This window comes from Dendropsophus ebraccatus, chromosome 4, assembly GCF_027789765.1.
Source record: "Dendropsophus ebraccatus isolate aDenEbr1 chromosome 4, aDenEbr1.pat, whole genome shotgun sequence".
In the NCBI taxonomy this organism is placed as follows: domain Eukaryota; kingdom Metazoa; phylum Chordata; class Amphibia; order Anura; family Hylidae; genus Dendropsophus; species Dendropsophus ebraccatus.
Window position 1 is genome coordinate 85,636,137 of NC_091457.1, and position 23,165 is coordinate 85,659,301.

A 23,165-nucleotide genomic window follows, 5' to 3' on the forward strand; every position below is an offset into this window, starting at 1 on the left:
CAATACCAACTTTTTTTTTCAATGCTCGATACTAATTCGATACTTAATAAATTAAAGTGTCACTGTCGTGAATTTTTTTTTTGCAGAAATCAATAGTCCAGGCGATTTTAAGAAACTTTGTAATTGGGTTTATTATCCGAAAAATGCATTTTTATCATGAAAAAGCAGTTTGAAGCTCTCCCCCCTGTCTTCATTGTTCTCCTATGGAGAGAGCTAAAGAAAAGACCAAAACAGGACAACAAAGAGTTAATCTACAAATCCCTCGGGATATCTCCTGTGACAGTCACCAGTGACCTGTCTGAGCTCAGATTACAGCTGTCACCCAGCTCCGTGCCTGTAATCCTCTGTTATCTGCTTTCTGCTGCCGGCTAACTCCCTCCTTCCTCCTCCCCCCTCCCTAGAGCAGACAGGGGACGTCTCCTGCAACAAGTCACAATTTTCAGATTTTTCAGAGTGGATGAAAAAGAGGAAGGAGGGGGGGGGGCCTGGGAAAAGGCTTTTTACATGCAGATAATGGCAGATTTGGCTAATAAACCCAATTACAAAGTTTCTTAAAATCGCCTGGACTATTGATTTCTGCAAAAAAAAAAAAAACGACAGTGACTCTTTAAATAAAAATCAAACAAAACAAAAAAATAGAATAGAAATGCAGTAGTCATGTAACACACCAGCTATCAGGGGGGATGATGGGGGCTGTAGTCATGTAACACACCAGCTATCAGGGGGGATGATGGGGGCTGTAGTCATGTAACACACCAGCTATCAGGGGGGATGATGGGGGCTGTAGTCATGTAACACACCAGCTATCGGGGGATGATGGGGGCTGTAGTCATGTAACACACCAGCTATCAGGGGGGATGATGGGGGCTGTAGTCATGTAACACACCAGCTATCAGGGGGGATGATGGGGGCTGTAGTCATGTAACACACCAGCTATCAGGGGGGATGATGGGGGGCTGTAGTCATGTAACACACCAGCTATCAGGGGGGATGATGGGGGCTGTAGTCATGTAACACACCAGCTATCAGGGGGGATGATGGGGGCTGTAGTCATGTAACACACCAGCTATCAGGGGGGATGATGGGGGCTGTAGTCATGTAACACACCAGCTATCAGGGGGGATGATGGGGGCTGTAGTCATGTAACACACACCAGCTATCAGGGGGGATGATGGGGGCTTTAGTCATGTAACACACACCAGCTATCAGGGGGGATGATGGGGGCTGTAGTCATGTAACACACACCAGCTTTCAGGGGGGATGATGGGGGCTGTAGTCATGTAACACACACCAGCTATCAGGGGGGATGATGGGGGCTATTCCTGCTGTCAGGGAATGCAGACCGCTGACCCAGCAGGGTGACCTGGATTTGGGCGGCAGGGTAATCTGCTGGCTACAACCCCCCCTTCCCTGTCAGAATCAGGCCGACTGTTCACCCTCCTGCCCCCACCTCACAGTCCCGTCCAGATCTAGTGGACGCATGTCCTCCTGCCTCCCCCACCTCCAGCCTTCTCCTCCTGCCTCCCCCACCTCCAGCCTTCTCCTCCGGTCTCTCCCACCTCCAGCCTTCTCCTCCGGTCTCCCCCACCTCCAGCCTTCTCCTCCGGTCTCCCCCACCTCCAGCCTTCTCCTCCGGTCTCCCCCACCTCCAGCCTTCTCCTCCGGTCTCCCCCCACCTCCAGCCTCGTACTCCGATCTCATCTCCCGGACTGCAAGCTGCTCTCTTCCCTCTCTGCAGCCGCCGACCCTGCTCTGACCCCTGAGCTATGCAAGGCTATATATTATTGCTATAGCATTGCATAGCATCAGTAAAATCAGGGCTCTGCTAGTAGAATGTGGCTGAGCCAGACTCTATTAGCAGAGACACTGGGAGGGTGAGTGTGGACCTCAGGCTGTGAGGTGACCCATCAGCCCCCCGCACTCACATTGCGGGGGTGCCGATCGGACACTTCACAGCCACCTCAAGGGTTAAATGACTGCCGCCCGCAGTATCTCGGGCCGCAGTCATTAGCAGCCGGGGTCTGCTACACACAGTAGCCGACCCTGCTGCATATGAAGGGGGTTAGGAGAGGGTTAAATGCGGCTGTCAGTTGTGACAGCAGCATCTATACAGTTACATAGCCGGCACAAGCGATCGCTGTGTGCCGGCTATTTGAACTTGGCGCCGCTGAAGCGAAGAGAGGGAGGGCGGGCTGAGGAGAATAACAGTACAGGGGACGCGCAGAAGACATGACAGGCACTCGGCTCGCTGCCCGCCATGTCTCCTGCTGTGTACTCTATGATAAGCCGTGCGGCTTATTATAAAGTATCGAATACCAGGAAATCCTGGTATCGAACCGAAAATATGCCCCTAAAATCGATAGCAGAATCGATTTTTCGGTGCATCGTGCATCCCTACTGGTGAGTAATGTGTGTACACAAAGTTGGTGTCGCCTGTAATGAAGTCTGCTCTTATTTCTTTGCACTGGGCCAAACTGGTTCTATAGATATACATGCTACAGTTTTTTTTTTTTTTAATTTTGTAAAGCATAACACATTAGACATACAGACTGGACAGGGCAGAAAAACAGAATCAACCTAACACACTGAGTGCAACAAAGAGTTGCAGAGCCTAATGTGTGTAGGATAGGCCCTTAGATGGCATTTATTTTGTGAAAAGGATGAAGGAGTTGATCGACTCCTTCCAATCTTCCCATATTGCAGTGCCCTACCGCTATGTAAAAGAAATAAATGAATCAATAAATCCAGAGGGGGGCATGGGTGTAGGTATTTAGCTAAGACCGTTGAATAGATACACTAATCGTGATAAATCTTCCCCATATCTCTATACATCTACATTACAGCAATATATACACCAACCAGACCACCAAAAATATTTAACTGGACAAGCCCTACAAGTTTACTCATGTTGAGAGAAAACCATGTCAGTGCACACAGTGGAGCGAGCGGCTCCGGCTGCTTGCTCCATTGTGTGCTTTGGGGAATTCTGATGCGGGCAGACGCGCACGGATGCGCCCGCATCAGAACTCTGCAGCGCTAAAGATCATCCAGCCAGTACTGCAGTATGTGGTCAACCACGCTTTTGTGTACACTAAAGAGCAAAACAGATCCGCTTTGATCTGTTATTTATTTATTTTTTTTCTTAATAAAGGAAGTTATTGGAAAAAACGGATCCAAACAGATGCACACAAATGCATCCATTTTTTCATCCGTTTTTTTTCCATTAGACAGGCTGCAAAAATGCAGTGTGAACCCAGGCTTAGCTGGTCACATAAGTTAAAGGGGTTGTTCACCAACATTTTTTTTTTTCTTTCATATCAACTGGTGCCAGAGATTTGTAATTTACTTCTATTAAAAATCTCAAGTCTTCCAGTACTTATCAGCAGTTTTTTTCCAGTCTGGAGATTAGGAGGTTTTGTATGGGGATTTGCTACTGCTCTGGACAGTTCCTGACATGGACAGAGGTGGCAGCAGAGATCACTGTGTCAGACTGGAGAGAATACATCACTTCCTGTAGGATATACAGCAGCTAAGTACTGGAAGACTCAAAATTTTTAATAGAAGTAAATACAAATTTCTGGCACCAGTTGATTTGAAAGAAAAAAAAATTAGGTGAACCCTTTAATAACTGATGGATAAACGATTGTCCAGCTGTCAGTTATGTAGTTCCTGCGTTTTCTATGGGGAGGGGTTAGCCGCGGCAAGAGCGCTCTCGCTGAGACCTATCTCTGACTGAATTAAGGGGCTGGCTATGACTTTCCCTCATGGGCGACCCCTGTCACCACCAATATTATCTCTTGGTTGTGTTTCTAGATGGTCTTATACATCCTATATTAACGTCCGTATCCACAGCGACTTTATCAAAGTGTAAAGTGTTCATCATGGCAAAACCCGCTGATCATATCTGTATGGGGGTGTTGTGCAAGTATATAAATGCTGATCAGTGGGATTGGTGCTCGTTTGCATTGCTTTTACAATTTGCAATTAATCGTACAGCTGGGCTGCACAACCAATAGCTTTATTGTTTGTGCGGCCATTTAAATGCATTGTTAACTGCTGTACATCTCCTGTGACAGAGAGATGTGCGGCCAATGATAATGATTTTTTGTCTGCACAAAAGACAGAATCAGCTGATGAGCGGCCAATTGTCTGCTCGTCAGCTGATCACTACTTCTCTTATGGATTTATCTGACAAATTTTTAAAGCCAAAACCAGGAATGGATCTTTTCCTGGCTTTGGCTTCAATAATCTGTCAGATAAATCTCTCTGTGTAAACGTACCATTACACGGTCTGATTATCAGATAAATGAGTGTACCTATGAATGCTTATTGGGATTTATTGGTCTTTGTAAAAAAGCCTTTAAATTTAAGCACGTCTAATGCCTTTCCCTTATTCCCATGGGAGAAAAGCTGCTGTCAGAGCTGTCTGGCAGTGAGTTTCATACTCACTGTTAAGAATGTATATATGCTTAGCTGCACAAATCTTGCTTGTGTATAGGGCACTGACAACTGTCTGTAATGATTTTCCAGCGTTTTAGCCATGCAATGTCAATAGCTGTAAACAGAACATTCACATTTATTCCTGTGGGGTGGGAAGGGGTAATCCACCACCAGACTGCATTGCTGTGGCTTTATCCTTCTGAGAACAATAAGGTCCAGCACTAAAAATCCATTTCACCCCACTCTCCTTTTCACCTAACTCAGTGGAGAACTGGAGGCAGCTAAACACCCTAAGGCTGGGTTCTCACACAGTATTTTTCAGGCAGTATTTGATCCTCATGTCAGGTCCTCATAGCAACCAAAACCAGGAGTGGATTGTAAGCACAGAAAGGCTCTGTTCACATAATGTTGTAATTGAGTGGATGGCCGTCATTTAATGGCAAATATTTGCTGTTATCTTAAAACAACGGCTGTTATATTGAAATAATGGCAGTTATTTACTGTTATATGGCGGCCATCCACTCAATTTCAACATTATGTGGACAGAGCCTTTCTGTATTTTTAATCCACTCCTGGTTTTGGTTGCTATGAGGACCAAATACTGCCTGAAATATACACTCACCGGCCACTTTATTAGGTACACCATGCTAGTAACGGGTTGGACCCCCTTTTGCCTTCAGAACTGCCTCAATTCTTGGTGGCATAGATTCAACAAGGTGCTGGAAGCATTCCTCAGAGATTTTGGTCCATATTGACATGATGGCATCACACAGTTGCCGCAGATTTGTCGGCTGCACATCGATGATGCGAATCTCCCTTTCCACCACATCCCAAAGATGCTCTATTGGATTGAGATCTGGTGACTGTGGAGGCCATTTGAGTACAGTGAACTCATTGTCATGTTCAAGAAACCTGTCTGAGATGATTCCAGCTTTATGACATGGCGCATTGTCCTGCTGAAAGTAGCCATCAGATGTTGGGTACATTGTGGTCATAAAGGGATGGACATGGTCAGCAACAATACTCAGGTAGGCTGTGGCGTTGCAACGATGCTCAATTGGTACCAAGGGGCCCAAAGAGTGCCAAGAAAATATTCCCCACACCATGACACCACCACCACCAGCCTGAACCGTTGATACAAGGCAGGATGGATCCATGCTTTCATGTTGTTGATGCCAAATTCTGACCCTACCATCCGAATGTCGCAGCAGAAATCGAGACTCCTCAGACCAGGCAACGTTTTTCCAATCTTCTACTGTCCAATTTCGATGAGCTTGTGCTAATTGTAGCCTCAGTTTCCTGTTCTTAGCTGAAAGGAGTGGCACCTGGTGTGGTCTTCTGCTGCTGTAGCCCATCTGCCTCAAAGTTGGCCGTACTGTGCGTTCAGAGATGCTCTTCTGCCTACCTTGGTTGTAAAGGTTGGCTATTTGAGTCACTGTTGCTTTTCTATCAGCTCGAACCAGTCTGCCCATTCTCCTCTGACCTCTGGCATCAACAAGGCATTTCCGCCCACAGAACTGCCGCTCACTGGATGTTTTTTCTTTTTCGGACCATTCTGTGTAAACCCTAGAGATGGTTGTGCGTGAAAATCCCAGTAGATCAGCAGTTTCTGAAATACTCAGACCAGCCCTTCTGGCACCAACAACCATGCCACGTTCAAAGCCCCTCAAATCACCTTTCTTCCCCATACTGATGCTCGGTTTGAACTGCAGGAGATTGTCTTGACCATGTCTACATGCCTAAATACACTGAGTTGCCGCCATGTGATTGGCTGATTAGAAATTAAGTGGTAACGTGCAGTTGGACAGGTGTACCTAATAAAGTGGCCGGTGAGTGTACGTAGTGTGAACCCAGCCTCACACAGTTAGTGATGGGTTTGGCTGACGTTAGTGTAGGGTGTATGGACACCATTACAGTCCAGAGCTGTGCTTGCTATTTTGCTCGATGTCATTCTAGACAGTATGCAAGCTTCTCAAAAGACATGTATTGGGACTGTTCTGTTTTGTTCTACATCAGATTACAGTGTCTGGTGTTGAGATGGCGCTTCCTGTAATGCAGATCATTAGAAGATACTGTGCTGATAGCTAGCACATAAAAAACATCTGTTCACCTTGTTTATGGGGTTTCCAGCCCATGGGTATAATATTGGTAGTACCATCTATTCATCTGCCTTATTATACTCGGAGAACTCAGAAAATCCAATATTTCACTCCCGTCTCATCTGAGTTTTCCTGTGCCTGTGACAGAATTGAGGTCTTACCGGTGAACTGTGAGGGAGACCATTTGTTGCAATCTTGCTCTGCCATTATTTTTGATGGTTTTCTGGATGGTTTTTGACCTTTGGGACACTGTGCCTGTCTAGTAAATCTACAAAGGGTTGTTTGTCCAGTCTCAGAAGAGTTACATGTACATGAAATTATCAGAAGTAAATATGCTGCTGATCTTTACTTCCTGTATGAATAGGGATCTGACGAAAGTGAAATAACCTACCTGTTAGTCTTGAAGAGATTGCTCACCACGCCCCCTTTAGTCCGCCAGTCTTATAGCGCTTGTAGAAAACTGTATCTCCCTCTGTAAATTGTCTGGACCTTTTGTAACATGGAGTAAAACACAGTCAAGCCTATTTATTTTAATAGAGCACAATGAATTAAACCACAAAACATGCTGAAATTCATACCTGTCTTATCAATCCTCATCTGCCTAATTTCCCATGGGACAGTGCCACAAATTGCTCTCCTAATCAATGTAAATCACTGTTCGAGAGTCTGGGCTGGAAGGCTCAAATTAACCACGATGAGATGCAGTCGGAGAACAGCCTGCCTGTCACATCCCACTGCCCTATAGTTCCTGATTATTCCAGTACTGCATATTTGTTATCATGTAGTTAAAGGGCAACCACAGTTCTGTATGATACTAAGAATGAAGCAGTAAACATACATACTAAAACATACCTACAATAATAATGCTCCATGTGCACAAGAATATAATTTCTGTAATATTGCTCCTCATGGATAAGCATATAACCACTATACCTAGCTATGTACACAAACATACCTACCATAATACTGCTCGCTATGTACACAAACATACCTACCATAATCTATGGAGGGAGAGACAGATGGCTGGCACTACACCATTAGTATACGGGTCAGGGGATCGGACTGCGGTAAGCTAAATCCCGGTTGCATACAAATCAAAGGTGTGTGGAGGTGCTGCACGCTAAAGTAATCAGTCCAATATAGGCAACAGTAGGAACAATAGAAGCGGGCACTCACCACTGCATCACCGTAGAATGCTTTATTGATCCGGGTGGACACACAGCAGGGAAGGGGAAAGATGGAGGAGCGGGTGCAAGCCAACAAACGTTTTCACGCAGTTACGCGCTTTGCCAGGTAAGGCATACGTCACACCGGTGGAGGTGTGCTTATAACAATTGTGCAATTAATGTGAAAGTGAAGATACACGGGAGTACAAGAGAATATAGAGAGCACATTAAAATCAAACAGTAGCAATACTTAATATAGAAGGGCATTTAAATCATTTCTTTCATTCAGGCCCGATACACCTGTGGCATCGAGCCGAATGATCCATTTGGTTTCACATTTGAGTAAAAGTTTTAACCAATCACTGCCGCTAGAGGGAGGATTAACTCTTTCTAGACTTATGACATTCAGGCATTTTGGGTCATTACCATGGGTATTCCGTACATGATTTATAAGGCGGGGAACTCCCTTCCCTGAACGCAATGAGTAAAGATGTTCTTTAAATCTCACCCATAGTGCCCGTTTAGTTTCTTCCACATAGTATCGGTGGCATGGGCATATGATGGCATATACCACGTGCGTCGTTTTGCACGTGATAAATTGCTTAATGAAGCACTCAACTCCCCCTAAGATGATATAAGATAAACATAACAACTGGGGGCAGTAGTGACACTGGCCGCAGTGCTTATTGCCAGATGGCAGCGAGCGTGACAGCCAGGACTTCTCTTTTTTAGGTAAGTTAGATGTCAATGTGTCGCCTATCGTCAAGCTCTTCTTAAATGTGAATAGCGGCTTACGTGTTGCGACATCTTTAAGATCGTCATCCTGTTCCAAAATGAATCAATATTTTCTAATAATACTCATGAGAGTTTCATTCATTTGGGAATTTTGGAATGAGAATGTAATGAGAATGTGGTTAGTGTTCATATTGTTCTGAATATATCTGTTTCTGTACTTGGGTTTGCGGAGGGAAATGTGGGTCATGTTAGAAGTTCTTTGATAAGCATTGTTGATGACAGTTTGGAGATACCCTCTTGTAGCTAGACTGAGGGATTATCCCAATGATTAGATTGGGTTCTCAGACCCCTGTTGCCTACTTTCTCCACCTATCTTAAGGATACCAATGACTTTCTGCAATCTAGATTTCCTAGATGTAAAAGTAGAGATACAGAATAATTCCATTATCACATCTGTCTTTCGCAAAGAAACGGCTTGTAATGCCCTATTGCATTATTCTAGTTCCCATCCTCCCTCTGTTAAACGGTCCATACCGTACAGTCAGATGGTCAGATTATTCCACACACAAGCTCAGGAATTATGCAGCCGTCTAGCTACAAGAGGGTATCTCCAAACTGTCATCAACAATGCTTATCAAAGAACTTCTAACATGACCCACATTTCCCTCCGCAAACCCAAGTACAGAAACAGATATATTCAGAACAATATGAACACTAACCACATTCTCATTACATTCTCATTCCAAAATTCCCAAATGAATGAAACTCTCATGAGTATTATTAGAAAACATTGGTTCATTTTGGAACAGGATGACGATCTTAAAGATGTCGCAACACGTAAGCCGCTATTCACATTTAAGAAGAGCTTGACGATAGGCGACACATTGACATCTAACGTACCTAAAAAAGAGAAGTCCTGGCTGTCACGCTCGCTGCCATCTGGCAATAAGCGCTGCGGCCAGTGTCACTACTGCCCCCAGTTGTTATGTTTATCTTATATCATCTTAGGGGGCGTTGAGTGCTTCATTATCATTCATTATTATTCATTATCATTATCATTCATTATCATTCATTCATTATTTATCACGTGCAAAACGACGCACGTGGTATATGCCATCATATGCCCATGCCACCGATACTATGTGGGAGAAACTAAACGGGCACTATGGGTGAGATTTAAAGAACATCTCTACTCATTGCTTTCAGGGAAGGGAGTTCCCCGCCTTATAAATCATGTACGGAAAACCCATGGTAATGACCCAAAATGCCTGAATGTAATAGGTCTAGAAAGAGTTAATCCTCCCTCTAGCGGCAGTGATTGGTTAAAACTTTTACTCAAATGTGAAACCAAATGGATCATTCGGCTCGATGCCACAGGTGTATCGGGCCTGAATGAAAGAAATGATTTAAATGCCCTTCTATATTAAGTATTGCTACTGTTTGATTTTAATGTGCTCTCTATATTCTCTTGTACTCACGTGTATCTTCACTTTCACATTAATTGCACAATTGTTATACGCACACCTCCACCGGTGTGACGTATGCCTTACCTGGCGAAGCGCGCAACTGCGTGAAAACATTTGTTGGCTTGCACCCGCTCCTCCATCTTCCCCCTTCCCTGCTGTGTGTCCACCCGGATCAATAAAGCATTCTACGGTGATTCAGTGGTGAGTGCCCGCTTCTATTGTTCCTACTGATACCTACCATAATACTGCTCGCTATGTACAAGAACATACCTACAATAATAATGCTCCATGTGTACAAGAATATAATTTCTGTAATATTGCTCCTCATGGATAAACATATAACCACTATAATACTCCTCGCTATGTACACAAACATACCTACCATAATACTCCTCGCTATGTACACAAACATACCTACCATAATACTGCTCGCTATGTACACAAACATACCTACCATAATACTGCTCGCTATGTACACAAACATACCTACCATAATACTGCTCGCTATGTAAACTAGTAACCTGCTTTTTAGCCACAGATTAATGTCTGTCTCTAAGGGTTAGTCATATATGAGTTATATTCTTGCACACAGGTGGCAGTATTATAGTAGCTGTACTCTACTATACAGTTACTATAATACTGCCACCTGTGTGAAAGGATATAACTCATATATGACTAATGGTGCGTTTACACAGAGAGATTTATCTGACAGATTTTTGAAGCCAAAGACAGGTATGGATTTGAAAAGAGGAGAAATCTCAGTCTTTCCTTTATGACCTGTTCCCTGTTTATAGTCTGTTCCTTACTTTGTGTGGGTTCACATTGAGGAATTCACGCGGATAAACTCCTCGGAATTCCGCCGGCTGTACGCGCTCACGGACGCGCGCCTTTCCGCCGGCTCCATAGACACCATTCTATGAGCCAGCTGATTCCGCATTCCGCCGAAAGAATTGATATGTCAGTTCTTTCAGCGGAATGCGCAATGTGTGAACCCACCCTTTGGCTTCAAAGATCTGTCAGATAAATCTCTCTGTGTAAATGCACCATAACCCTTAGAGACAGACTTTACTCTGTTGCTAAAAAGCAGGTTACTAGTTTACATCTTTTATATAAGAATGGTTCTTGTTTATCATCATGCAGCCATTATTTTTCCTTTTTTTCTCAGGACAAGAACAAGCTGATGGATGCACTGAAGCATGCCTCCAATATGCTGGGAGAACTCCGCACCTCCATGCTGTCTCCGAAGAGTTACTATGAGCTATGTATCCTTTTAGATAAACTCTGGCAAATCTGGGAATTATTTTAAAATTTTCATAGCATTTTCTTGGGGGATGGGGGGCTTGCTTTAAGAGAGTGTCCTATATTCCATCGATCAAACTCGTGTGTCATTTTCTAACATTGCTTGAAAATAACAGAGAGAAGCTGTCGAAAAGTTGCATCATGTTTGTTTTGATTGATGTAATAAAGAACACTTCTACACGCACACAAGTGTATACGGACTTCCAGTGGCCTACACAAGTTACCATTATTTGTTTCTATTTACAGTCAACCTTTGACGGATGGGTAAAATGCATAACCAAAAGGAGAAATTAGTGCTGCTTCTAGTGATCAGCTGGTGTCACATTGGTCATACCCCCAGCAATTAGACATTCGTGTCTATCATAATAGTTTCTTTATTTGTATAGTGCTTACGGATTCTGCAGCAATTTACATAGTTTGTCAATTTTGGTCCCTGTTCCCATTAGGGCTCACAATCTAAACACTCTTATCTGTGTGTTTTTGGGTGTGGGAGAAAACCTGCACAAACATGGGGGAAACTACAAACAGGTGGCCCTTGGTGGCCACAGTGCTAACCCCTGGGCCCGCTCCTTTAAATGTCAGGTTAAAAGTCAAAGATCTTCCAAGATAAAAGGCATATGGGTTTTGTACTATGTATTAAGCAGAGGACAGCATGCAGTAGAGGATTTTGCAAGTGGATGACACTGTACAGACATTTTAGAAGGACATGACCTTAACAGGACCCACCACAGACATGGCCATATCTGATGAGCTCCATTACCTGGAGGTGTATCTAACAGATGAGTTTGCCAAAGGAAGGAAAGTTGCTGATCTGTATGAACTTGTCCAATATGCTGGGAACATCATCCCCAGACTGTAAGTATGACTGCTGACATTGTTCCTCTACTTAAATGTCCTGTTACAACCCTTGTGGTCTTATGATCTGTGTGTGTACCATCTTCATTTCTCTGAAGGTAAATTTGCAATGTTGGTTTATCAGGGTATAGTATTTGCCTAAAACCGTGGCCCAGATTTATCAATCAAAATGTGTCTGTTGTTTGTCTTGGACAGCTTGCTACCAATCACAGCATAGCTTTCTTTTCTCAAAATGAGCTGTGATTGGTTGCCATCTGTCTGAGACAAATCAGCCAGTGTGTCTGTGACCTGACGGACTTTTTACTTTCTCTCTTAGCTATCTGCTGATCACTGTTGGTGTAGTCTACGTGAAATCCTTTTCCCAGTCAAGGAAGGACATCCTAAAGGATATGGTGGAAATGTGCCGTGGAGTACAGCACCCACTCAGAGGACTGTTTTTGCGCAATTATCTTCTGCAGTGCACCCGGAATATCCTGCCGGATGAAGGAGAACAGACCAAGTAATAAGAATTTAATGATGGCTATAGCTTTGTTAGAGTTTCTTCCAAGTCTGTTGAAGAGGTGATGAGCTACAATAAGCCCAACTGGTCCTGCACCTATGCATCCAGCACGCAGCCAGGACAGATTTTCTTTTAAGTATATTATAAATATAATCGGATATGTATCTAGCAAAGATAAATACCTACTACGTGCCTTTAGCGTCTCCTGTGTTGGTTAGCAGAACTATGTGTTTAGATAGTATTGCTGAATGTGTGTATGTCTTGTCCGGTTTACATACCGGAGCTGTATGTGTAGCTGTGCTGTGTATGAAGCAGAGCTTTGTCTCTATTTGTAGCAGAGCTGTGTGTATATAATGTACAATGTAGAGGAGTGTACCCGTGGGTGTACCATTCTGTCATGAAGAGGGTTAAAAAAGAATACAGCACCCAAAACCATTCGGGGTTCACACAACGGATTTACTGCAGGAAATCTGCTGTGAATTTTTTGCTTCCCAGTTATTCCCAATAACTTTCAAGAATAAACCTAAATCATTCCTCTCCAGATGGAATGTATGGTTAGCTCATATAACACATTTAAGTTATTCTCCCCTTTTTTTTCCCTCTTGTTCTTAAAACTTTTATAGCATTGACAGTTTCTCCTTTTACTATTAGAGTATGTTCACTAAAACAAACCATATATCATTACCGGAATATAACCTTTTTATTAACAATTTTGACCAGTCGTCATGGTCTTTTTTTAAATGACAGTAAAAGCGGCTATACACCTTCAATAACTGGCGGATAAGCTATCGTTTGGCTTTCTGTTATATCTCCTGCCTGCTGCCAGTCCTCTCTACACAGCGGAACGTTTGGCACAGCTAAGCGTTCCTGTGATGTGTGTGTGTGTGGGGGTGTTAACCGCAGTGAAATAGCTCTCATTGCGGCTTAGCTCTCTGATTAAAGCAGTCTTCCATGATTTTTCATTACCTGTTGGTGGTTGTTTTGGGTGACCCCATACACCTTAGGTTGGCGGTCTTGTCGGGTTCGGAGGATCAAAGTCTTAAGTTGTATGGGGACCATCAGGCACACTCTCTTTAAAATTACACATAAAACGGACGGCACTGGCACGGGAAAGCCAGGGGCCGCGGACCTTTTGTTGAACCATGGCCCGTTTTCTGCGTACAGCGCCACTCTATTTATAGTTACCGGACCGGCACTGGAGGCGGGCCGGCCCACTTAACCCTAGTGCTTCACCCCCTGCCCGGTAATTATAAATAGAGTGGTGTCGTACGCGAGAACCGTGCTGGCGCCATTCGATTCTTGTGTAATTTTATGTACATCCTCTTAAAGTGTACATAAATATGTCCATAGGAGATGGCGATTTGGTTTTGGATTATTGAATATAACCTGCTTTGACTGTATTGTGTATGGGTATCTAGTAGAATGCAATAACATTGATGTTCTCTGCTTTGCAGTGAGGAAGTTACAGGAGACATCAGTGACTCCATGGATTTTGTACTGCTGAATTTTGCTGAAATGAATAAGCTGTGGGTGCGTATGCAGCACCAGGGCCACAGCAGGGATAAAGAGAAGAGGGAACGTGAGAGGCAGGAGCTTCGTATTCTAGTCGGGACCAACCTAGTCCGACTAAGTCAGCTGGAGGGAGTCAATGTTGAACGGTATAAGCAGGTTAGTAGTAAGTGCTTTATTTCTGCAGACTATTGCTTCCTCTAGGTCTAGATCACTGGTAACAGCCACAATTTCTCCTGTCTGTTTTCTCTTTCAGATTGTGTTACCTGGAATATTGGAACAGGTTGTTAACTGCAGAGACGCACTGGCTCAGGAATACCTCATGGAATGTATCATACAGGTGAGCAAAGAGGTTATAATCCCTAAGATGGAATGTTCTGTCCTTTGCTTGTCTGTAAAGTACTTTTTCAGCCATTCACTGGCCCACGTGCTCTCTACAGCTCATTGTAGAGAGAAGCAGCTCACATTTGGCGGTCAAGGTGCAGAGGAAACCGCGTGGTCCCCGGCAAGTCGTATTAATTAGAATAGGGCTCATGCACAGAACTTGCCGGGTGTCACACTTTTTCCTTTGGCAACGTCATTACAAGGTGTGAACTGAAGTTTTCTATGCCAAACTGTGAAGAGCACATAAAACTCTATAATTGGACTGACACTTTAAAAAGGATCCAGTCACTTAGGATAATAATAATAATAATTTTTTTATTTATATAGCGCCAACAGATTCCGCAGCACTTTACAATTCTGGAGGTACATACATAGACAAAAAATCGACATTACAGAGATACATATAATTATCCATACATGAGGAGTGAGGTCCCTGCTCGCATGCATCAGCTTACATACTATCAGGAGGGGGTGCGAGACAAAATGGCAGAGGGGCAAAGTGCATCGTTGTTCTTATGGTCCAGCCATCTTTATAAATAAGGCAGTGCGGGTAAGGGGGGGGGGGTGAGCCTGTCACCAGCCAATGCCTGCATGCACAGGTCTAAGTGCTTAAATGCTTGGTGTGTGTGTGTGTGTGTGTGTGTGTGTGCGTGTATGTATGTGTCTGTGTGCGTGGTGGAGGTGTGTGTGTGTGTGTGTGTGTGGAGGGGGGGTTGAGGGTTGAGTCAAAATTAGGGAACCTGGTAAGCCTGTTTGAACAGATGTGTTTTGAGGGCACGTTTGAAGCTTTGGGTATTGGTGGTGAGTCTGACAGTCTTGGGTAATGCATTCCATAGAACTGGTGCAGCTCGGGTGAAGTCCTGGAGACGGGAGTGAGAGGTGCGGATCAAGGTGGATGTTAATTGTAAGTCATTAGAGGAGCGTAGGGCACGGGTAGGGCGGTAGACAGAGATGAGGGAGGAGATGTATGGAGGTGCAGCACTGTGGAGAGCCTTGTGGGTGAGCAGGAGGACTTTATATTGTATCCTGTGTTTAACAGGGAGCCAGTGTAGTGACTGGCACAGGGGGGAGGCATCAGTATAACGGCTGGACATGGGGATGAGCCTGGCCGCTGTATTGAGAATGGACTGGAGAGAGGAGAGTTTAGAGGAAGGAAGGCCGATTAGTAAGGAATTGCAGTAGTCAAGACGGGAATGAATCAGAGCGACAATGAGAGTTTTAGCAGATTCGACAGGAAGGAAGGGACGGATTTTAGAGATGTTTTTTAGATGCAGATTACAGGAACGTGAAAGAGATTTAATGTGAGGAGTGAAGGAAAGATCTGAGTCAAACATAACCCCAAGGCAGCGGGCTTGCTGTGTAGGGGCTATGGTCGCACCACAGACAGAGATGGAAATGTCAGGTGGAGGGTGTTTAGCAGAGGGAGGGAAGACAAGAAGCTCAGTCTTAGAAAGGTTTAGTTTTAGGAATAGGGAGGACATAGCGTTGGAGACGGCAGACAGACAGTTACTGGTGTACTGTAGAAGTGCGGGGGTGATATCACGGGAGGAGGTATATAGCTGGGTATCATCAGCATAGAGATGGTACTGAAAACCAAACTTGCTGATGATTTGTCCGATGGGTAAAGTGTAAAGTGAGAAAAGGAGAGGGCCCAGGACTGATCCCTGAGGAACCCCAACTGTAAGGGGGAGAGAAGATGACGTGGAGCCAGAAAGTGATACACTAAAGGAGCGGTCGGAGAGATAGGAGGAGAACCAGGAAAGAGCAGAGTCCTTGAGGCCGATAGAGCGGAGCGTGGAGAGGAGGAGCTGGTGGTCTACTGTGTCAAAAGCTGCAGATAGGTCCAGGAGGATGAGAAGTGAATGGTCACCTTTAGATTTGGCGGAGAGGAGATCGTTAGAGACTTTAGTAAGGGCAGCTTCTGTAGAGTGGTGAGGACGGAAACCGGACTGAAGGGGGTCAAGGAGAGAGTTGTCAGAGAGGTAGCAGGTTAGGCGGGAATAGACCAGACGTTCCAACAGTTTGGAGATAAAAGGAAGATTAGAGACAGGTCGATAGTTGGCAGCACAGGAGGGGTCTAGGGAGTTTTTTTTCAGTAAGGGAGTGATAATGGAGTGTTTGAAAGCCGAGGGGAAGATGCCAGAGGAGAGGGAGAGGTTGAAGATTTTAGTAAGGTAAGTAGTGACAACAGGAGAGAGAGACTGGGCAAGGTGTGAGGGAATAGGGTCACTAGGGCAGGTGGTGGGACGAGATGAGGAGAGGAGTCTGGAGACTTCCTCCTCTGTTACAGGTTCAAATACTGAGAGGGAAGAGGAGGAAATACAAGAGGGAATGGGATCAACACTTCTTTGGGACTGGGAGGTGATCTCCTGACGGATGGTATCTATCTTTTCCTTGAAGTAGGATGCTAGGTCTTCAGCACAGAGGTTAATTACGGGTGTCTGAACTTTGGGTTTGAGGAGGGAGTTGAGGGTATCAAAGAGACGTTTTGGGTTATGGGATAGAGAAGAAATGAGAGCGGTAAAGTAAGATTGTTTAGCAGAATGAAGAGCGGAGTAGTAGCTTCTAAGCACAAATTTGTAATGTAGGAGGTTTGCATCAGTTTTAGACTTCCTCCACGAACGTTCAGCACACCTAGAACACCGTCTAAGAAAACGAGTTGAAGGTGTGTGCCAAGGTTGTGGTCGTCTGCGTTTTGCTGATTAAGGTGTGAGGGGTGCCATTTTGTCAAGGGTTGTTTTGAGGGTGTCGTGATAGCACTTGGCAGCCAGATTGGGACAGGAGAGCGAAGAGATAGGAGGCAGTGATGACTGTACAGAGTCTGTAAGTTGTTGGGTGTTGATGGCACGTAAGTTTCTGTACATGACCAAGGTTGGGGTGTCAGGAGGAGAATGAGTATTAGTGATTGAAAAGGAGAGAAGATTGTGGTCCGAGAGCCCGGTAGGAGTGTTATTAAGGCGAGAAACTGGGCAAAGTCTGGAGAAGACAAGGTCCAGGGTATTCCCACCCTTGTGGGTTGGAGAGTCAGAATGCTGGGAGAGGCCAAGGGAGGAGGTTAGGGAAAGAAACTGAGAGGCCGATGGGGAAAGTGGTTTGTCAATAGGGATATTAAAATCGCCCATGATGAGGGCGGGAATGTCAGAAGATAGAAAGTAAGGAAGCCAGGTAGAAAAATGGTCAAGAAAGCGTAGTTGTGAACCAGGGGGGCGATATATGACTGCGACTCTCAGGGACAAGGGCCGGAAGAGTCTAATGGTGTGCACCTCAAAAGAGGAGAATGAGAGGGAGGGCTCAGGGGGAATGACCTGGTAACTGCAGTCCTGAGAGAGAAGTACACCCACTCCTCCACCATGTCTGTTATCAGGTCTAGGAGTATGGGAAAATTGAAGACCTCCATGGGTCAGAGCAGCAGGTGAGGCTGTGTCTGACTCTTGTAGCCATGTTTCTGTGAGAGCCAGCAGGTTGAGCGATTTATTGAGGAATAAGTCATGGGTTTCAGTGAGTTTGTTGCAGACAGATCTAGAGTTCCATAGAGCACAGTTAATGGAGATGGGGTCTGGCATGCAGGGAATCTTAATCCGGTTAAAAGGGTTTCTGTAGGTGGCCGATGAAGAGAAGCTGTTAGTAAAGGTTGGAGGACCAGGGTTAGGAGAGATGTCTCCAGCAGTAAGCAGGAGCAGAGATAGAGATAGCAGGTGTGAGTAAGAGAGGGAGGGAGGATGTTTGGAGGGAATGGGAAGAAATGGTTTATTGTATGGGAAAAAGACAGCAGGGGGGGTTAGATCAGCAGGTAGAAGGGAAGAAGAGATAAATATACTATTGCTTGATATAGGAGTTGGGGGTTTGGAGCAGAGTTTGAGTATTAGGGAAGCAAAAGTGATAGCAAAGGTGAACATTTTTGGAGAGCAGATGAGTATATGGAATGCAGTTACCTTCAGTTCCAATTCTGGTTCAATTCTGGCTTAATTCATCTAGACACTTTGAGTGATCAGCACTTGAGTGATCAGCACTTGAGTGATCAGCACTTGAGTGATCAGCACTTGAGTGATCAGCTCTTGAGTGATCAGCTCTTGAGTGATCAGCTCTTGAGTGATCAGCTCTTGAGTGATCAGCTCTTGAGTGATCAGCAATGACCATGGTCAGGAATGACCAGAGCAGTTCACTATATAGTTAGATAACTAGCTGAGAAGTACTACCAGGTGTGAAACATGGGGTGGGTGGGGAAGAGATGGAAGAGGGCAGGGGTAACTGATAGAGAGAAGATTGTAAACAAACAATTTGGGTTCACTGCTTAGAAAAGAGGGCAATAAAAGTCAATGCTGAGAAGAGTAGAGCCAGATATCATACCATGAAATTTAAACAATGCAATGGATAATGGGGGTAGGAGTTGATAGTTGGAGCCAATTCATACCATGAAATTTAAACAATGCAATGGATAATGGGGGTAGGAGTTGATAGTTGGAGCCAATTCATACCATGAAATTTAAACAATGCAATGGATAATGGGGGTAGGAGTTGATAGTTGGAGCCAATTCATACCATGAAATTTAAACAATGCAATGGATAATGGGGGTAGGAGTTGATAGTTGGAGCCAATTCATACCATGAAATTTAAACAATGCAATGGATAATGGGGGTAGGAGTTGATAGTTGGAGCCAATTCATACCTGTGAATGGAAGAAGAAGATCAGGTCAGGAGATGGTGATATTCCATAATTAATTAATTCTTAATTAATAAAAGTCAATGCTGAGAAGAGTAGAGCCAGATATCATACCATGAAATTTAAACAATGCAATGGATAATGGGGGTAGGAGTTGATACCTGTGATTCATACCTGTGAATGGAAGAAGAAGATCAGGTCAGGAGATGGTGATATTCCATAATTAATTAATTCTTAATTAATAAAAGTCAATGCTGAGAAGAGTAGAGCCAGATATCATACCATGAAATTTAAACAATGCAATGGATAATGGGGGTAGGAGTTGATAGTTGGAGCCAATTCATACCATGAAATTTAAACAATGCAATGGATAATGGGGGTAGGAGTTGATAGTTGGAGCCAATTCATACCTGTGAATGGAAGAAGAAGATCAGGTCAGGAGATGGTGATATTCCATAATTAATTAATTCTTTCTGGCTTAATTCATCTAGACACTTTGACTGATCAGCACTTAGAGTGATCAGCAATGACCATGGTCAGGATATGCTGCTCTTAGCAAGGACAGCTGTTTTCTGCAACCTATCACCTAAATGTAGCGTAGGTTCAGAGAGCCTAAATTTGAAAGCAGTCAATGTGCAGCCAGAAAGTGTTTGCCACTCAATGATGATTGACAGATTTCTCCCTATGCAGACTGACGGGGAAATCTGTCAGTCATTGTCGGGGCAGTGATGACTCTTCAATGGTGTGCGCTCCCTACTACCCAAAGCAAAACATTGTATAGGGCCTAGATCTTTCCATATATTGACAATATGGTTAAATTTTAGGTTTTCCCGGATGAATTTCATCTTCAAACACTGAACCCATTCCTCCGTGCCTGTGCAGAGCTCCACCAAAATGTGAATGTGAAAAACATCATAATCGCTTTAATTGACAGGTAAGTGTACAGCCTCCGGTAATCTTTGATAAAGCTGTGGCAAACTGGTGAACCATGGCAGTGGACAGTGTGATTGCATTTAAAAAATCACTACAGTGTCCATTACAGCTGTGCAATTATGAGGGCTATGTATTATTATGGAGGTGTGTCTTGAGCTTTATCACTTACATACTTAAAAGAAAAACTAAAAAAATGACAGGCTGAGGTGGTGCGGGAGCATAAAAACAAGGTGTATTTACATGCCCCTATTCCTCCATTGCGCCACTCCTGGGTCTCTCTTATGGCCACCGGCTGTCATTATCGGCCTGCATTTGCATATGTCATTGATTGGCTGGGCAGGCAATCCGTCAAAGGGGTAGTGCAGCGCTAAAAAATTATTCACAGAATAACACACATTACAAAGTTATACAACTTTGTAATGTATGTTATGTCTGTGAATCGCCCCCTTCCCCGTGTCCCACCACCCCCGCCCGTGTACCCGGAAGCGTGTGGTGCATTATACATTACCTGATCCGTGTCGAGCCCGTCCGCCATCTTGTGCCAAACGTCATCTTTGGACGGCCGAATCACTGCCGCCGTCCCCCCTCCGCCGCGTCATAACTGTGCTCAGCCCCGATTGGCTGAGCACAGTTATGCTCAGCCAATCGCGGCTGAGCAGCTGATGACGCGGCCGCGTGGTGGGACACGGGGAAGGGGGCGATTCACAGACATAACATACATTACAAAGTTGTATAACTTTGTAATGTGTGTTATTCTGTGAATAATTTTTTAGCGCCGCACTACCCCTTTAACCAGGTACGTGACATTGCAGCCAAAGGAGCTGCAGGAGGCCAGTGGCTGATGGCCGAACCGGGGAGTGGCGCTATGGGGCAAGGGGATGGCTAAGTATACTTTGTTTATTATGTTCTTGCACCCCCTGCCTTCCTGTAATTTTTTTAGTTTCATGGGACTTCTCCTTTAAATTATAACAGCACAACACAGGACCAAGTGCTATGTGTTGCCAGATAACAATATTATATATGCACCATATTCACATAACTCAGATCCTATTGAAATAAGTGTAATAATTGATAGACACTACAGTGGTGGTTTTTTAATCTATTCCTTGTTGGCTACTACAGGGTATAACATTTTATAAAAATATATTTTTTTTTTTAAAGTTATATTTTATTTTCCCCACCAAGTAGAAATGTATCTGTTTTGGGACTTTACTCTTGTTTTGTTTTTAGACCTCTCAGTTGTACTTTATCCCCTAGACGACCTAGGACGTACCGGTACGTCCTCAGCTATGAAGCGCGCTCCGGAGCGGCACCTCACCGTTAATGACACTCTGCAGAGATTGCGCTGCAGCGTGACATTAACTCCTTAAACTCCGCGCAACCGCAGCGCCTTAAACGCAGCGCAGCCGCAGCGTTTAAGTGTAAGTGACAGGGGGAGTCCCCTGTCACTTACCGATCGGGACCCCCCCGCAGTGTGACTGGCGGGGGTCCCGATCGGTAAAACGGACCGCCGGAGGTCTCTCACCTGCCTCCGTGCGGTCCGACCGGCGCTCTGGTCACTGAGCCTGCACAGGCACTGCCTATGGCATAGCAATGATCAGTGTAGAAAATGAAAGTGATGTATGTACAAGTCCCCCAAAGGGACTTCAAATGTATGGAAAAAAAAAAGAAGTTAAAAACACAAACACGCTACCCCAAAGCCCCTCCCCCAATAAAAGTCTAAATCACACCCATTTCCCATAATATAAATAAAACATATAAAAATAAATAAATAAACATATACCGTAGCGTGCGTAATTGTCCGATCTATTAAAATATAACAAGCGTCGTTGCGAACTGTGAACGGCGTACACGAAAAGAGTGAAAAAAGTGTGCGGATTACCGATTTTCTGTTACATTATATATAAAAAAATTAATAAAAAGTGATCAAAACGTCTGATCTTCACAAATATGGTATTAATAAAAACTAGAGATCATGGCGGAGAAAATGACACCCCATACAGCCCTGTAGGTGAAAAAATAAAACCATTATAAGCGTCACAATAGGCCCTTTTTAATAATATTTAATTGCCAAAAAAAAGGATTTCATTAAAAAAAATATATAACATTAGAGAATCTTTGTAAACCTGCATATGGTTGTGTTCGGACTGATCTATAGAGTAATAGTATCAAGTCGCTTTTACGATATAGTGCATTATGTAGACACAGGAACCCCCCAAACGTTACCATATTGCATTCTTTTTTACGATTTCACCTATTTATATCTTCATAAATAATATATTTGGGATTCCGTCATACATGTTATGGTAGAATGAAATGACGCCATTACACAGTACAACTATTCCTGTAAAAAACAAGCACTTACATGGCCTTGTAGATAGAAAACTGAAAGTGCTAGAGCTCTTAGAAGGGGAGGAGGGAAAAACGAAAGCGCAAAGGGAAAAACGAAAGCGCAAAGATCAAAATTTGCGCGGTCCACTGGGTCATTTTGGGACTGGTCCTCAAAGGGTTAAGGTCACTGTAAATATTGATCGAAGAGATTGTTTACTGATGTATTTGGGCCATCTAATGTAATAACAATAGGTTCCATTCCCATGCCTTAGTAAGAAAACCAATTGAATACTTCTGGACCATAATACATTTCAACAAAATTCAAAATTAATCTTTATTAAATAATATTATTCTTATTTATTTATTGATCTTTATTTATTTATTGATCTTTATTTATTTATTTTATATCTCCCCCCCCCCCCTTCACCCCACATACACAAAGGTTCATGTGAATCATTGATCAATGTGGAGGCCTCTTAATGTTTTCTGATCCATGTGGAGCATCAGAGGTTTCTGAGAGTAGCAGAGTGGAGATTCGGGGGGGTTCCCCTAAGGGTGCCTTTACACCTACCAGATCAACAGCGGATCTCACTTCTGCGGATTCGAAGCGAGAACCGCTGCGGATCCGGTATCAGTTCACCCCTATGACAGCACATATTCGCAGCGGGATTGACATCCCGCTGTGAATATGTGCTTTAACTCCCTGGTGCCCGCATCCCCCCTATCCCGGCCACATCCACCCATCAGCCCGCCGCCGCCCGCATCCCGCCGCCGAGAGCATACATTAC

The 23,165-nt window shown here is 44.2% G+C and overlaps 1 protein-coding gene across 1 annotated transcript in view; it reads left to right on the top strand.

Annotated features, from left to right (window-relative positions):
• VPS35 (VPS35 retromer complex component) overlaps window positions 1–23,165 on the top strand; it is a 68,286-nt gene that overhangs the window by 17,340 nt on the left and 27,781 nt on the right. The window contains exons 3-8 of the mRNA XM_069968573.1: window positions 11,072–11,168; window positions 11,937–12,060; window positions 12,377–12,559; window positions 14,014–14,227; window positions 14,325–14,408; window positions 19,938–20,047. Of these exons, the coding sequence (XP_069824674.1) occupies window positions 11,072–11,168; window positions 11,937–12,060; window positions 12,377–12,559; window positions 14,014–14,227; window positions 14,325–14,408; window positions 19,938–20,047 (812 nt within the window). The remainder of the gene's footprint in view (window positions 1–11,071; window positions 11,169–11,936; window positions 12,061–12,376; window positions 12,560–14,013; window positions 14,228–14,324; window positions 14,409–19,937; window positions 20,048–23,165) is intronic.